The sequence below is a fragment of the Stegodyphus dumicola genome, chromosome 4, assembly GCF_044657685.1.
Source record: "Stegodyphus dumicola isolate Sdum_Otavi_A_Nest chromosome 4, ASM4465768v1".
Classification (NCBI taxonomy): Eukaryota; Metazoa; Arthropoda; class Arachnida; order Araneae; family Eresidae; genus Stegodyphus; species Stegodyphus dumicola.
Window position 1 is genome coordinate 110,393,042 of NC_140771.1, and position 18,481 is coordinate 110,411,522.

Sequence of the window (18,481 nt, forward strand, 5' to 3'; positions counted from 1 at the left end):
AAACATGCGGTGATGAAAGCAAAATATAATGAATAATGACTCGCCAGATCGCTGTTGGTGATATAAAACAGGTGAATGTTTGATTTGAGATGTATGCTAAGCAGATACTCAAGTAAGGATCCAAATTATTAATCTCACAAATTTATGCTTACATGATTGTTTTTCCATGAGGTATTTTTTTAGTGCCTAAGTGAAATTAACAATCGGAATTTTTAAGTGAAAATCTCCACGTTTTATTACGGAAGGAAAAATCAAATGCGTATGCGTAAAGTATACCCCCCCCAAAAAAAAAATTTTCGTGGCTTTAAGGTCCGGATTTCGGACTTTGTATTATACTTGAACCGAGAAAGTGTAAGTAATGACCATACTTTTTACTATTGCCATCGCACATACATAGTTTGCTACTTGCCACTGACATAGAAGACTCTGCTTGGTCTTCTGCTGCCATAGCCCATTAAAACCAAATTTCCTACCAGACATGTCTATTATACATCCCACATTGATTTCTGCAGTTATTTCATGCAGTGTTGTTTCAGTCATTAAGTGCAGGTGATTGGCCACTGTGTCCATGATGGGAGGTTATACCTGAACTTACGTATTCCCGGCACGTTCTTGTTACCTCTCTATGTTGAATTCCCTAATTTCCAAAATGGAATGTCCCATGCATCTAGCTCCAACTACCATTGCATGCTTAGAGTCTGTTAATTCCCACTGTGTGGCTATAATCACACTGAAAACTTTTTTACATGAATAACTTGAATACAAACAAAAGCCCTGCCAATTTGCCCCATTTATACATATATCAGTGTATATATATTATACACACCCTGTATAAGTTCACTCTCCTACATTTGAGAAATATTTTTGGGAAAACAAACTTGTTGAGCAATGCCATTGCCACTAATAAAAACAACATTCCAATGTTCACAATAAAATTTAATTCACGATTTAGTGAATTTTTTTTTATTTCCATTTTAGCAGATAATAAGCCTCACTTGGATAGACTGCGCCATCTTCTCTGCCATCATCAGATTGAATTGGTCTGCGACATCAGATGTTGAATTTAAAAAAAAAAAAAAAAAAAAAACATAAATTAAAAAAAAATTACTGCATGAACGATATATTTAATAATCAATTTCTCCGACGTGCCATCAATCGGCGGCAATGCCGCTGGATATATTTTTAGGTTCTGTGTATAAGTCGGCCCCCTACTATGAACTTTGATTTTTTTCTTAAAATTTGTCACTTATATGCGAGTATATACAGTATATACATAGCAATAAAACAAATCAATAAATAATCTTTGGATTATGGTAACTTGGCAAAAATTTGGCAACCAACCCCACTACAGCAACCTGCTAGTTTTGTTTTGGACGCCATTTTGTTTTCATGAAGTAAAGGCATGTTTTTTTTTTTACTCAACATTTTTTCCAACAATCTGTTAGCCGAATTACGCTTATACTAGAACTTTTATGGAACAAAAATGCTTAATCATGACGAAGATTAGGTGCGAAATTGGGAGAAAGTGCAGAATCGCAAACTGCTTGCGGCGTTTTTAAGAATTCGACATAGACGGTATCCATATACATGTCGACCTATTTTCACTTAAAAAAACATCCCAGAATTACACAAAAATGGTATTGCGCACACTCTTGACTTTATCCATGTACAGTGCTAAAGTCCTAGCTAGTGACCTTTATCACCTTACCAAAATGTCGCCAAACTACTTGTTACCATATTCCAAAGATTAGCCATATAAATGTATTACTGGTTGAAATTTCACTGGAATTTGCTTTATCAAAGTTATGTTGCTAATATGGAAGGAGTTCTGATGATGTGTTTATTTGTGTTAATTTTTATATTGCACCTCTGATTTATTATTTATATTATACAATTATTTTCCTTGTTCTATACATGCATATCGAAATTTACATTTCTCATAGAGCGGCGATAATAAAACTAAATACAATGGTAGAATAATGATAATACATTTTTATCTTCAAATGACTGATGATCTATGTTAATTTTTTCATTATATAACAAAAGAATATGAAACTACTTTTTAAAATTAATCATTTTATATAAGATTTTAAAAAGTACACAGATTTATAAAACAAAAAATATTTCCGTTAACAAATGGTATGAAGTAAAATATATGTACACATATTTGGGAATACATTAACCATCTAACTATTTTTTTTTTTCAGAATTTAATGGTAAAACATTTATCAGAGGTTTATTAAAATTCGTTAAAAATGCAACAATAAAAAACACCTCATTTAAATTATGTAGGCTATTATATGGAATAGCTCCCTCAAAATAGCGGAATATTTTTATTCTTCCTATTGCCCGTTCAATATGCACTCTTTTATTGGAAATAGCTTTATTTTCACTTCTTTGTTCAAGAGTGAACTGAATGTTTCCTTTCAAAAAGTGCGGTATTTTTAAATGACACCCTTTCTTAGATAATTCTGAATTAATTGTAAATCCTTTATCAGCTAATACTATCCTTCCTCGAGCAAATCAAGTAACTGACTTTTTAAAAAGAGAGCTTTATCTGATATTGCACCACACCACAAATCTGAAATAAAGGTGACTGCTCCAGAAGGAGAGATGCCGACTAGTGCTTTCAGCGTATTGGCATTTTTGTAGTAGCTGAAAGTTAGTTGCTGTTCTGTAGGATTGCATGGCCTCTGTATTTCGAGCTCTGTGCAATCAATGATTACTCGGCAATTTGGATATTGATGTAAGAATTGCAGAGGCATGAACTCTTTAACTTGGGCCTTTTTTGGCCATATATTCACACATTTAAGCTTAGTAGAAACAATTCTCGTTACACAATTGAAAATCTTTGAAACTGTAGAAGAAGCTATCTTAAAAATTATTCCTAGGAATTCATTTGTGGTTCCAGTTCGAATTTTCACTAGAAACATGAAAAATTGATCAATAGGTGGCATTCTATCTTTCTTTAACAAATCTTCCGATAAATTTAAAAAGTTGAATATTGTCATAAACGTCTCATGAGAGAAACCTGTTACACATTTCATGTTTACTTTTATCCTCTCATTAGCTGAAGAAAACACATTCAATAAAACATTATTTTGTGCAGCATCCAATTGGTCTCTCATTTGACAAAATTCGTTTAAAATTAACAAAAAAGACTCGTCAGTTTGTGATGATACTGTCTTCCTTATGCAAACAGGAATATTTGCTCTGAAAAGGAAAAGAAAATATGTACTGTAATAAATAGTTTGACAGTTTAAATAAAACAAAAGTTCTAATATTAAAATAAATACTTTTCTTCAATAGTAATGTCCAAAATTTAAAGCATGAATTGCAGCTCCTACACCACAGAATAGTTATGGTTGATGGAATTGGTGAATAGGAATTTTCCTAATCAGAAATTAGTCAAGCAATATGCTTTTTTTTTTAATTTTCTTTTTTTAATGTTGTGATAGACAGGCAAACAACATTCATAGTCATATTATTGCTATTTTTTTAAATATATTTACAATTTCTAGATATTATACATGAAAATTTCAAGACGGTATATATGTAACTAAGGATGGGTTATATTCAATATTATAAAAAAATATATTGTAGACAACAAGCTCCAAGACCAAAATAAATGCATAAGTGTCCTTTTAATAATTTGAAAAATAAAGATAATAATGAAAGAAAGAAATAATAAAAGAAAACAGTGCTTTTAATAATTTGGGAATAAATATATGTATAAAATACAGGTACTCAACTGGGTATAAAGTATATATGTTATGAATAACAATCCCTTTCCCCCATTTTGGTGACACTACACCATGCTACACGTTGCAAACATCTAATTTATCACTTGCATCTAGCTAAAGTACCAAAATAACTGATAAATTTAAAATATCTGACTACAAGTATAAATAACGTTTTATTATGAAAAGACATTTCTAAAATATCTATTCTGATTACAGTACAGCAACTTAATAAAAAATGCATTCTCTTAGCTAGAAAGGTATCAATGTAACTGATTTAGATACTTTTCCATTATGCACTTGCCATGCATTTTGATGTGTATGTGTGAATAACAGAAAAATGAGGTATGTGTGTACACATATACCACTTCGCACACACACACCAAAATTTGCATGGCAGATATATAACGGAAAAGTTCTCTCATTTATTTGGCATTCTTTTATTGAACTATTTAAATACTTTTGTAATATATAGAATTCTTTATTAAAGCAGTTCCCAAGACTGAATCACTAATCAACTGAAACATCTCATTGAAATCTTTCCACATATTTCTCATACCTCATTAGATGTTACTTCTTGGTTGATTAGTAATTAAATTTGGGGGACAATTTACTAAATTTTCAATTTTTTTGTGAAACTTTTACATGCAAATAAACATAAGGTATACAAAATAGAGGATGAACTAACAATAAAAATTATTTTTAAATCAGCAATACTGAAGCATTTAGAAGCTTAAAATTTCTATGTAGTAAGCTATTTGCAAGGATAAACTTAAGGCTAGCGTCTAATATGATACCTTACAATGTGATGCTAGTAATCAGAATCTGGTGAAGTAAATAATAACAACCCAGAAATCAAATTCAATGAATTTATTAAAAAGTATTATTAGCAGTGGTAAAAACTGAAGTAAGAAACACCAAAGAAATAAGCATAGAAAGTGTCATATTATAGAAATAAGTATTAAAATTAGGTGGAAACCTCGCTAACTGCTTCGTCAGTGAAGTGTCTACCAAAGTTGTAAGAATTGAAGTAAGAAACATGATAAAAGAATAAAACAAGTCCTTAACACATAAGCAATAAAAACCCTGTCAAATACGAAATAATATGTATCATGCCATAGACAGCAATTAAGTTGCGATCAAGGCAATTTTCATTTCTAAAACTATCAGCTGCAAAAAACATTGAAACAGGAAGAAAGTAATTAAATTTCATAGCACACCAATTATGCTTTTATCTTTTTCTAAAACCAAAAGTGTAGAAAATTTAAAAAAAAAAAAAAAAAAAAAAAAAAAAAAAAATGCTCTATGTATTTCTGATAAAACTAGTAGATAAATACCTCTTTTCTCTTGAACTTTCCTGTGATGGTTCACCAAATACATAACTAGTTCGCTTACGAGTGGTTCCTTTAGTCGAAATAAAAATAAATTTCGTTGGCACAGCATCTGCCTTTAATGACCTCCTGTTCGTGAATGGCTGGTATGTGAAACATTCTTCTTCAAAATGTTCAGAGCAAATTCTGGTAGTGGGGGTTGGATTGAAGTTTTCCCTTTTTATTCTTACTATCCACTCTTTACGCAGATTTTCATCCTTAGGAAACAGATGGAAGGAAATCTTATTTTCTTTACATCTGTCTTTCATATTGTTATTTGAACAACCGTATGCACAACATGTAGTAGGCATTGTCAACACTCAAAAACTGGAAATGTAAACAGGAATTTAGAAATCAGACTAAAGATTAAAACTATAATGGGAAAATGATAAATGAATTAGCAGATCAAGGAAAGAATTCATAAATAAATATTAACAATCAGAACATGGTAAAGCAGCGAACAAGAGAGTATCATGAAGATAATAATAACATATAAGAGTGGCAAAAATTATACTAACCAAATGAATGAACAGTTAATTAACGTTTGAAATAATACTTAAAACTGAAATGCAAATTTCATAACTAATTAAAAATAAACAAAGTTTCCGATTTTTCAACACAGCTACAACAGCACAAGCTTGTTTGTTTACATTAGCAGTCCTTACATCACGTGACCTCAGACGTCACCGGAATGTATCTCATTGGCGAATTCAAGTGCAACGCTTGTCATGGTAATCGCACTTGCATTGCAAAACCGAATTCAAGTGCAACGCTTTTCAGACACGCCTACTGAAAATACGTCACTACCATAGAGGAATTTTGCGGCTACTCCTGACCTGCCGCAAACTCTTAACAGCGACTGTAAACAAGATGGCTGAAGTGATTTTGCCAAGGAGGTTAGAATAGAAGGAGGGAGGGTTCGCAGTTTCCTCAACTATCGGGGAATGAAACTCCGCCGAACAAGCGGCGTCCATGTTTGTGACTTCAAAACATTGCATTACGGCAGTGACATGTACGTGTTTCTAAGCTGTTCCGTGCATTTATTTTCCAGTAAAGATATGTTAAATTTATAATGAAATCCCTCGCTATTGTTGAATTTTTGTTTTAAAGTTTATGCGCATTTCATACTTATTAATCTCAAAGAAACTGCCTTTAATTAAGATGAATTACAGAAATACACCTATATAAGTTTTTGGATACATCTTTCCACATGTTCAATTGTGTAAAAATTTTACTTAATTTTATCACTACACTGCGCAGAAATTTGTAAGTTTATACAAAAAATTTTTAACAACAGAACAGTTTATCTTAACTTAAAAAAATGAATAATAATTAATATATAAAGAAAAGCATTGCTTTATTTAACACCTTTACAATTAATAAAAATAGTAACAACTGATTTCTTACTTTTCATGAAAGTTATAAAACGAATTTACTAAAACGTTCAAATTATACAATTTAAATCCTACCATATAGCATTGTGTCTTAAGGAACGAAGATACCAGCTATAAACAGAAACATTAAAATGTATTTAATATATTTTGATTATAGTTATATTAAATAACCTATTTTAAGTCCTTTTTTTTCACATCTGGAAAGAAAACTACATAACATTGTGATATTTTTGACATAGTTGTCATATTACATAAAAAAAGAAAATTAATACTTACGTGTGAAAAATAATGCCCGGAATATTTTTCGAGAATCTATTTGTGCATTAATATGCAATACAAGCTGACATGCTTCAAAAAGAAAAGAAAAAAATGTTGCAATGACAGACTTCCTTGCACAAGTCATGGTGATAACAGGAAGATGGCCGCCAAGCTTCACCGTTTGAGTTGAACCTTCCCTCCTTCTATTCTAACCTCCTTGGATTTTGCTCAGACGTTTAAGAAATCGGAGAAATGCTGATCGAATGGCATTTAAGAAACAGTCGTAATGCTTTTGAAATGGTGGAGCGTGAATTCATCAGTTGATTCAGATTAAATCGGTTTGCTTCAATGAATTGAAACCTTTTCTGAAGGCAACTGCCAATGGATATTCTCTGCAAAAGCAGGTTTGTTTTTACTTCAGATTATGAAAACTGAAATACTTCTGGAAATGTTTCCGAATCAAAAACTATGCTTAAATCACCTATTTGAGAATATTATATATTTTTATACGTAAACACACAAATTTTTAATGTTATTGTATCAGGATTCTTTCTTTTTCATGCCGTTTTTTTTTCGTAGTAATGATCGAAATCGTTAATTACTGCGAATTTTGGAATGCAGTAATAATATCACCATTAATTTATTGTTTTAATTACTCTAAAACGTAATCTCGGAGAAATTGTTTTTCTAACAGAAATTATGCATATGCCTGTCTTTGATATATATATATATATATATATGTATATATTTGGGATTAGTTTTTTGGAATATTATATATTTTTTCATGGTTTTAGATACGTGCATTTAATTTACATATGCTCTCAGAATTTCAGTGATATAGTAAATTAGTTTGCAGCAATAATTAATCTTTGATATGTATGCAATTAAAATTTCATAATTTAAATTAACTTTATATGAATAGAGAATATTTGTTAAATTCAAATTTCATTCTTTGCAGCAATGGCACATGAGAATTATTTAAATTTAACTTTACTTTTTATTCTTATGAAGCAATATATATATATTCTGTAACTGTAGGGGGAAAAACCATGAATTTTTCTCAGCTGTTTAAACAGTTCCCATGTGTAAAATAGTATTTCATCCCCCAAAATATTAGTTAATTTTCTCCTAATGTATAATGTCTTGCCTGTTCGTACAGTGTGATTAATGTCATGGTAATTTTGGATACTTTTTATAGATCTTGCATAATAACTACACATGTAAGTTATATACACATTCATAAATCTCTTATGATATGAAAAGTTATTGCAGACTTTCACATAACTATTAATAACTTGATATTTTCGATAACAGGTGACTTACCTTACTTCCGTAGACCATGATCAGAATTAAATAAACTTATAAGGTTATCATACTAAATTACACGAAAAGCAGCATGACATAAGTAAATACAAAGAAATTAAATGTATTTACTGTACTAATAGATTATTATATTACATGACATTGGTTTTGCCCATGTATAATGGTAATGAAAGCCAGTTTTCCATAGAAAGTCCTCTACAGAGGCATCTGTTTTCTTAAGCAGATTGCTTTTACCACATTTCAGTGACCTTGATTTAAGTATGAAACTGGATAATATTTTCTTTCTGCATGAAATGTGTTAACTGAGTTTTAGAAATATAAGCCATCTTGCAGTTACTGTGATAATACTAATTTTTGGTACCTCCATATTATACCATCAACCATGAAAGTTGTGCTAATTACTGCTGTGGAATTCTGAGCCAGACATTTGTATACAGCAGTTACAACAAACCATACAACAGTCTCTCTGCAGAATACATGAAATAACCCTGCTGTGAAAGTATTGGACCCACTTCGTGAAAAAACATTCGTTCATTACTACTGTTTTATTTGTGGTCAAATTTTACCAAAAGCTCATTTTAGAATGCTATGAATACAAGTTGTCCACAGGTAATTGTTCCAATTTCTTACTGTTTTGTTCGCTATTTCCACATACAGTAGATGTTAATTCTTTCGACCAGCTGTAAAAGAACTGGAGTGCAATCACAAATGTGATTCTACCTAGCTTACCAAGAATTATTTTGGGTTACATACAAATGAAACCGCAGATGTTGCGAGTGTGGTGATATTAATTTTTGTTTTGTCTTCATTAACCGGAAAAATAAATTTTCCATTAATGGTGAAAAGGTAAGAAATATATGATAATAAGTATAATATTATAGTCATTTCAAATTACTGCAAGAATGTTTCATTATTATTCAAATAATAATAACAAAAAGCTATCTATACTATAATTATAGTGAAGTATAGATATTAAATAATTCAAAATATTATTTTTGTGTGTGTGTGTGTGTGTTTGTTTTAACATTTTATTGCATATTTTTTAATAATGAAAAAACAATGACATATTTTTGTTAAAAATGGAAAGTAAACTCCTTAAGAAGACTGATTTATTAATATATCAACTATATTTAATGTTAAAAATCTGTATATTAAAATTTCAGATGAAACTTTCGTTTGACTTAGGATTTATGTTTTTCTAGGTATGGAATGCTGGTCTGAGGGTTCTCTATGCTATAGGACAATGGCCAGGCAATACTCATGATGCATTTATATGGAGTGGACTGAAACAAAATCTAGATAGTATTTTGTCGCATCGTGCACATCTTTGGGAGATAGTGGATTATATTCCCATTTTATCACGGGAATATCTCTATAATGAGAAGCACAGAAAAGTTCGTGCAGCTATAGAGATCAAATCAAGATTTAGGGTACTGCACGATACTGGTGGAACACTATTGTATTCACAAAGCAAAATATGTAATTATTTTATATTAAAATATTAAAATATGTAACATATCTGGTGGCCATTTTACATAATATATGCTTAAGGTATTGTGTTGAAAATCCTGAGATTGATGTGTTTGAAGATGATGAGTTGGTACCTTCAGAAAGTTTTCAGTCAGTGCATGTTGAAATTGCATTGCACAATGAATTATCTTTAAATTTTGAAACTCGATAATAAAAACCCAAAGTGGGCAACAATGAACCTCTGGCAAAGGTGAAACCCCCTTCATGGATAATAAAGAATATATTATGAAAAAAATTACTTTCATAACATATTCTTGGGGACCCACAAGCAATGGTTTATATTTAAACCTGTAACTAAATGCACAACCCTAAATGATTTTAAATTATAATAATAATCCTAAATAATTTTATTAGTCCTGGTTTCAAATGCATACTGACAACTTTTATCATTATTGTTCTTCCCTCTGAATTTCTTGTTTCCATCATTTATGTTTAAAAACTCTTGACTACCAGAAATAACTTAATAGGCTTGATATATATATATTTTAGTGTTGGGTATGCCAGTCATGATTTACAATAGTAAGTCACTATAAATTAGCATTGCACTTAATTTATCTTAAACTTAGCAATAAGATTTACTGCACCGAAATTCAGTTTCTTCCAAAAAGTCAAATGTTTCCCTTTCGTCCCCTTCCGTGGGACAAGATAGAAAATTTCCATGTGACAATACACATTTAATAGCATAAGAACTTCATGCTTATTTATTATAGTATAAATTAAAACTGACATATTCTGTCAAAGATATTTAAATGTATTTCCTAAAAACAATTATTTCACTCTATACTGTTTATGTCTTCTTGGGGGTGGGCAAAACAAATATTGGACAGTTCAATTTTCCTCCACCATTCCTGTGAGCGTATTCTTCGATTAAGCAGGGTTTTGCTCCAATTCCTGATTAGCATAATATGTAAAGAATAAACAGCCTATGATTTATGCCTCCATATCCTCTTGTATTATTTAAAGAACATACATTTTTCTTTTAATTCTAGATTTTAAAACATTAAAGTAAGGGAAAGATTGTTTGCTGAATTTAGATTTATATAATCATTATGCATTCACTATAATAACTTACTGCATACTTACCTCAGTGGGTTTGCCATTAAAAGAAATACATTTAAGTAAAATCATGAGTGTATAATAAATTGTTTTTCGGCCAAAAAAAAAAGAAGGGGCAAAATAAATACAGTTTGATTCACCTAATTTTTAGTACACGACTCAACATTGTTATTGTAAACTAGACATTAGCCATACTTTAATAGTTGTCATCTCTGTATTTTTAGAACTTCGAAATTAGAATGTCAATTTTATCTGCCATTGTTATGGAGCTGTAGGATATCGAATGTTATTTCTTCAATGATAAAAAGAAATGAAATTTTTAATACCACATCTCATTCATATAACTTATTAACATAATTGAAAAACAATTTAATTCATTTCGTGTTATATCTGAAAATTAAAATTTGTAATACATTGACTAAAGATTCTTACAGGTCTTATTCCCCTTTTTCTCCAGGAAAAAGATAATTGCTGTGTAAAATGCATAAATATTTTCACAAGATTTATAATAGTGGTATTAGAATTATTATAATGTTTATGTCATATAATGGATCTGTGAATTTCTTTTAAATAATTTTTATAATCACAAAATTTTATAAAATTAAGAAAGTAGTAAATTTTACAATTAAAATATGAATCCCACACTGCAGAAATACATACAAGAATGAAGACACTGTAATATTTGAAATGCATGATTTATTTTTTTAATAAATTAATAATTATATTTTGATTTTCTATGACAGCAGACTGATTTGCAACTGATTGCTTATACAAGTCACATATTTCACACAGTACATTAATATATTCTTCTGCGTTTTAACTATTTCCTTTTCTGCAGCTGTAATATCATCTCTCTTCTTTTTTTCTCTTCAGTCTCCTGCTTTGAATAGTTGAGCTTCTATCTGAGGGAAAATTTTAAAATATTCATTCAAATTCAAATATTCTTAATTTTTATATTTCATAATGTAAAACACTTTTTATAATTAATTAAACAATGAAATTTCTCTAAAAAGGAACAATTCATAATATTGATTTCTTTAACTTTCAATTTTTTTCCCTTTATAATTTTTAAGACTGTTTATAGATCAAGAGGATTTAATGATTATTATTTTAAATTCTTAAAATCTTGTTGTTAATAAAAGACATACTCTGTATATAATGTTCGCAATAAAGAATTGAAATAACTCTTTTGTATGAGAAATATTAATTTACATCTGTTATAATTAATTTATACCAGCGCTTCTCAGCCGGTGGTATGCAAAGAAACAAAATATTTTTAACTATGAAATTCAAAAATCTCATAAAGAAAAGAATAGTTAATAGAAATTTCCTTTGATCGAAATTGACTTGAAGATTTGGAAAATGACACACTTGTTAACTTTTGGCTGAACCGAAAAAAAAGAATTTAAAGGCATTTCAAATAAAGCTATCAAATTTGTATTGTCTTTTCGCACAACCTGTTTGTGTGAAAAATGATTTTTTCCATGTTAAATTTGAAATATAAATAGTCATCAAAATAAAAAGTGGATCCTAATTTACCATTAAATGAAATAAGAGCAGACATAAAGAAATTAAATATTAAAGTATTATAACTGAAATTTTGATAATCAAGTGAATAATTAATTTAATTAAATTTAATTTTGATAATTAAGTAATCTCAGTTTTTAATCTAATAGTTCTTTATGTGTACATATTTAATATAAAGAGTGTGCAAATGGCAATATATATATATATATATATATATATGTTTTTAATATTTCTATTGAGGAATTGAAAAATAATCATTGTAAAATTAGTGGTAGTCTTAATGTTTTTCAGTTTTTGCTTAGATGGTACACTACAGTCAAGAGGTTGAAAACCGCTGATTTATACCATTAAAGTTTTTCTGTTGGGAGGAAAAGGAAAAGAAGAATGCAGAAAACATTAGATTTTATGTAATAGATACAAACTTGTCATTCCTAAATGCCATTGCAGATTTCCTCGTGATAAAGGTGTGGAATTTTCTAATGTAAAAAAGAAAAAAGCATAAAATAAGCACAATTTACTCAACAATCTTGACTGAAATATACATGCTTTCAGAGATAGCATAAAGCAAGAAAAGTTTACTCAACAATCTTGATTGAAATATACATGCTTTCAGAAATAATATACAAAGCATACTGCATAATCAAAGTTATGAGTTTATATACTATGAGATACTATACATGTTTATAATATACCACGTTCCTGTACACCTAACACCTCATCCACAATTTTCTATACAATTCATTAAAGATAGTTCCTGAAACATAACTGACTTAAGAGAAACATGCATACTTCTAATTTATGCACAACAATTTGACAAACATTAATTTCAGGTAAAGAGCTACATGTATTATATCAAAGAAAGAATGAATAAGTGTAATTTGCCTTTATCCTACAAATACTTAAAAACATTTACATTAAAAAAATGAATTATACATAATGGTAGCAAATTTTTAATGAAAAATAAAACAAGAGTTGAAAACTTAATGCAGTTTTCGTCAATATTTTACTCTCTTAAAATTTATATAAATGTATAGAAACTTGAAATGCATACCGCATTTGGCTGGAAAACTTGTGGTATTGTACTGCAGTCTAGGGAAAGGGAAAAAGTATACAATGAAGCAATCATAAGAATAAAAGATATTTGCATATTATTGAAACCAGCTTAATAAAAGTTACCAAATTTTCAAAAATGTGCCAAACTCTGACAACGATTATGTATCAAAATTTTTCAGGTAGTATGCTCATGACAATTTTTCATTCAAGCAATGTCACCATTTTTATATGTGTTGCTTATGTTGTATTTCAAGTTCCAATGGATTTTAGATACAAATAGTTGTTTTAGATTAATTTCAGATTTAAAATACTGCTTGTGGAGCTTACCATCAAAAGACGAAGTTGTGTTAAAAGTTCTGCAGGAATAGAACATTTTAGTACAAAAATTTCTAATGGAAACAACTATGAGATGAATTTGGTACATAGACAAGGCATGCAGTATCAAGTTTATGTAATTCTCTGATTTTTTTTTTTTTAAGTGAAAACAGATCACTTGGCACAAGTGCTAAAAAATTATACAAAAAATTTGTGGAAAATGTATTTTTTTTAAACTATCATATAATTTTTATTTAATAATTCAAATTAGTATTTTAAAATTTGTTAAATGTTTTTTCCTTTGATATGTTGATAACATTTTGCCAACTTAGATAAATATTGATAGTTTAGTTATGCTAAAAGCAAGCTGCAAAAACAACGTACTTTTCCTGATAAGTATTTTTCTCTTTTCATTTATAAAGACCACCAAACTGATCCAGGTGTTTGTGTTAATACGTTAAGTACCAAAAAATATTGAAAAATGCACAATGAAAGATGGCAACCAGTATGGTAAAAGATATAATTAATATATGCAATGAAAGAAATCTTATTAAAAGACGACTTTCATTATCAGCAGAGAAGCATGACACAGTTACAGTAAAGAAATTAAGCTTTTGTTTCTGCACTTGTAGCTTTTAATAGCCAAAAATTGTTTTTTGAAATTTTATGAAATAAATAAATCTGAACATAACTGATATCAAATGAGAATGGGTCCAAACTTTCACTTAAGAAGCAGAAAGTGTACTGTAAATGCACAATATAATGAGCAGAACACAAAGCATAATTTATAAATTAACTTTTACTCTGGATGTATATATTACATTAATATCACATTAGAATTATCAGGGTTTCATATAATTTTTTATTTATTGTATTACATTGAAATACCTTTAATTTCATTTTTATATTTTCCCAACGATGTACAATATAAATCTAAAAATTGCTCTTAACTGTTTCATCACATAATGAATGTCTAAGGGAAGGAATGCCTGCGTGGAAGACTAAGGAAAACTTAGTATTCATGTTATACATTGAAAAAATGAAGAAAACATTCATGCAGCCAGCTTTTTCACCTGGATTTAAAGAGAGACTGGGATAGCAGTGTTCAGCAGGCTTATCTGCTTGTAGATAGATGGGCTTATTAATTACTATATAATTCAAGAACTAGTTAATTTTCATATGGTAAACATGCCTACTGTCACTGAAGAATCATGCATCTGCATTAAACAATAAAAATATAACACAAATTTGATTAAAAACCAAATGCTGTAATTTGAAAATGGGAAAAAAATGTGGTTTATATTTGAAAAAGCAAGGATTTTTGTATGAAAAGTAAAATATATTTTACACACACCTGTTGCTGTAGTTTACTTTGGAGGGAATTTTCTATAGGATAAAGTAAATAAAGTTGTACACATTAAATACATGTTGTACACATTAAAAGAAATATATTTCTTTCGTTTTCAGGACTGGAACAATTCGTTACACCACACTACAACGCAGTAAACACTTGACCATAAGCTCAGAGAAATCATGGGAACTGATGTTTTTTATTTACATCGACACGCAGTCTCATTGGATATTGATGTAGTTTATCGGACAAGCTCTCCTGGCACGAGAGCAAACCAGCTCCCCATTGCAATTTTGACGTCATCAGTTACCAGAGCGGTAAAGCGTTGCACTTGAATTCGACTTTAGCAGACGATAGCAGGAACGCCTCTTGCGAGCTAATATTTGCAATTTATCAGAGCGTTGCACTTGAATTCGCCCCTTAATATGGTCCCTCTATTAAGGGTATGGGCGACATTTCATTATGCCAACGGAAGTAAATGTCTTGTGAGGAATTCATTCTATTCAGTGGAGTAGCGAGCATAACAGGCGACCGGGACAAAATGCCATTTGGGCGTCCCTCTGCGAGCGTCGCCCGGGGCATCATACACCCCCTTGATCCTTCGCTACGCCACTACTTCTATTATTTACTTAAAAATGCAGTATTTGATAGCCTTCCACATAGTAGCCATTTTACAGTTAGTTCTGTAATGTTATATAACGTTCATTGAATTGTCTTATGTATTATTTTGCCTAACTGCTCATTTTCATAACGAATATATAAAAGAAAAACGCAGAGAATATGAGTTTAGTATGTTTTAAATATAAAAATAATAAAAGGAAGACTACACATGCAACCAGGTAAAAGTGAGGATATCCTAAAGAAAGTTAATAAACTCAAAATGATGTGAAAGCAAAGCCCGTGCCAAAATATTCTCTCAAGTATTGCTGAGTGGTAAAGCAGAACATAAATATGTCATAATAAAAGCAAGGAAAAGACGGAGCAATGTTGATGCGTAGTTATCCGATATTGAAGAGGTAGCATTCTGATTGCGTCGTAAGCTAATGTGTTGACTTCGTAAATAAAACTTGGCAGTCGAGGCGATTTTAATTCCATTTTTATTTCCAATTGACATTATGTGGCCACAGATCACTTGGCATCCTAATTGTGCTTGAAGCTGAAGTGCGCAGTTATGCAATTTGGAAGCACGCGAAGAGAAATGTTTAGGTTTACAATGGTACTTTTAGTTCCCAGTTATTACGTCATCCGCGCTGCGTAGCCCATGCAAGAAAGAGAGAAAAGGAAAGATCTAGAAATGACGCAATGCAGAGAAGTTATTGCGAGTTTTAGAATAGAGGAAGAATTAATATTTTACCGTTAGTTTAAATTATAATTTTGATTCACATATTTTTGTATCTTACATACATATATTAAATAATAAAAGCAAGGAAAAGACGGTGCACTTTTGATGCATGCTTATCCTATATTGACAAGAGGCAGGTATGCAATTTTTAAACCAAACCATAAATCATGAATTGATATTTTCTATACTGCAGAACACAAATCGAAGCCTTTTTATCACATACGTGCGACTGAACATTGACTAATAAATATAAATTTGAATTCTTTCGAAAAATAAAAGAATTCATCAGTTTCAATTTGAAGTTTCGAATACTATTCATACCTTACAAAAATCTATCAGCAATCGAATCTATAAATTAAATCACAATGCTTTCTGTGAAAATTTTAATCGCAATATAGCACATGATAAATGAATATGGTGAAAAACACGAAAGTCCCATGCTATCAAGCACATTCTAATACGTAAAATTTAAATAAACTGACTAGAAATTATAAAACACAATTCCCAAATGAAATTTTAAACTAAAAGCTATTTAAGAACTTAAATGAAATATCAAAAACAGTTTTTTCATTTAATGTGAATCAGAAGCTTTGGTCACAGAGATTACGTATTACACATTTAAGGTACATTTGCAAAAAGTTTTAAATTTGCAAATCTATTTTTACAATTTCTTACATTAAATGCTTCAAAATTTTGAAAAATCTAAGATGGCAGATTTCCATTTCAGCTCTAAAAGTCATGAGGAAGAAGGGTTACAGTATTGCGCAGTTAACTTGCGAGGACATGGCCATGACCTACATTGAACTCTCTAACGACTTGAGCAAGTTAGTCAAGACTTAATTTTCATTGTTCAATATAACTTCAATTACAACATTTTACAATAAAAAAAAAATAACATGTAAAAATCGGGCATATAAGTATCAGAAAATTATATTATATTCAAGGGCATTTTTACACTTACCAAAAGTGTTTAAATTCTGGATACCGGTAGCCATAGATTTTCTGATGTCCTGCACAAACTTGAAGATTTGATCGGCTTTTGAAAAGACCAGTTCTTTTATTTTTCTCCAAGAAACAGAAAAATGAGATGACTACACAAAAAGCGAATGTCAAACACAGGCTTAGGAGCACAAACTAACTGGGAAAACGGTTGCCTTGGGGACAATGCTACTGCGCACTTCTACAGCGCAAAATGGAGGGTGCAGTTAAAGTGTTTGCTACAACTGCTAAAACTTTTTTTACTATGGTCCCTCTTAATATAGAAGTAAAAAAAAAAAAAAAAAAAAAAAAAAAAATCAGCGTTATATTTTCAAAGGACTAGTATCCGTGGTTTTTACCGAACCATTATCCGGAGCTGCAAATATGAATGTTCTTTCATTCATTCATAAATTGAAAATTCATTCGTTCATTTAAACTAGTCCTGTGAAATTTTGAAAATATAACGCTGATTTTGGATATTCTTCGGAAAACAGCCTTAGTTGCTCCAACTTGGCTCTTTTAAGGGTATGGACGACATTTCATTGTGCCAACGGAAGTAAACGTCTTGTGAGGAATTGGAGCTAGGGATAAAACGAAAATATATGGAAAAAAGCGGGATTAAGATGTGTTAGTGTCTGTTTGGTAACTGATTGCTAATTTAATTCCATTATATTGCTAAATAAGCATTAAATGTCAAGTCTATAATCTCATGTTATTCAGTTTTCATATAACTACGACTGAAATATGCTTCTATTATTGACTAAAAAATGCAGTATTTGATAGCCTTCCACATAGTAGCCATTCTACAATTAGTTCTGTAATGTTATATAATGTTCATTGAATTGTCTTATGTATTATTTTGCCTAACTGATCATTTTTATAACGCATATATAATAAATGCAGAGAATGTGAGTTTAGTATGTTTTAAATATAAAGATAATAAGCAAAAAATAATAAAAGGAAGACTACACATGCAACCAGGTAAAAGTGAGGATAACCTAAAGAAAGTTAATAATCTCCAAATGATGTGAAAGCAAAGCCCGGGCCAAAACATTTGCTCAAGTATTGCTGAGTGGTAAAACAGAACATATATATGTCATAATAAAAGCGAGGAAAAGACGCAGTAATGTTGATGCGTAATTATCCTATATTGAAGAATTATCCTATATCCTATATTGTGACTGCGTCGTAAGCTAATGTGTTGATTTCGTAAATAAAACTTTGCAGTCGAGACGATTTTAATT

At 30.1% G+C, this 18,481-nt stretch overlaps 1 protein-coding gene and 2 long non-coding RNA genes across 4 annotated transcripts; 1 reads left to right on the top strand and 2 right to left on the bottom strand.

Annotated features, from left to right (window-relative positions):
- Window positions 1-2,488: 2,488 nt before the first annotated feature.
- On the bottom strand, window positions 2,489-5,804 carry LOC146997637 (uncharacterized). 2 transcript variants are annotated; one of them, XM_085815335.1, is made up of 3 exons: window positions 5,629-5,804; window positions 5,078-5,437; window positions 2,489-3,213 (listed from the first exon to the last, which is right to left on the bottom strand). In XM_085815335.1, exons 2-3 carry the CDS (start codon window positions 5,419-5,421, stop codon window positions 2,505-2,507), a joined length of 1,053 nt encoding a protein of 350 aa, XP_085671461.1. In that variant the 5' UTR covers window positions 5,422-5,437; window positions 5,629-5,804; the 3' UTR covers window positions 2,489-2,504. The 2 variants fall into 2 exon arrangements, with proteins under 2 accessions (XP_085671461.1, XP_085671460.1); XM_085815334.1 differs by lacking the exon at window positions 5,629-5,804 and having other exon boundaries at window positions 5,078-5,508.
- Window positions 5,805-6,843: 1,039 nt separating this feature from the next.
- LOC146997638 (uncharacterized) lies at window positions 6,844-9,604 on the top strand. The gene is made up of 2 exons (XR_015040738.1): window positions 6,844-7,166; window positions 9,288-9,604. It is a non-coding gene; the product is annotated as an uncharacterized LOC146997638 (long non-coding RNA).
- A 1,746-nt stretch (window positions 9,605-11,350) lies between these two features.
- Window positions 11,351-15,560, bottom strand: LOC146997639 (uncharacterized). Its single transcript, XR_015040739.1, has 3 exons — window positions 14,921-15,560; window positions 13,250-13,287; window positions 11,351-12,674 (listed from the first exon to the last, which is right to left on the bottom strand). It is a non-coding gene; the product is annotated as an uncharacterized LOC146997639 (long non-coding RNA).
- Between the last annotated feature and the right edge of the window lie 2,921 nt (window positions 15,561-18,481).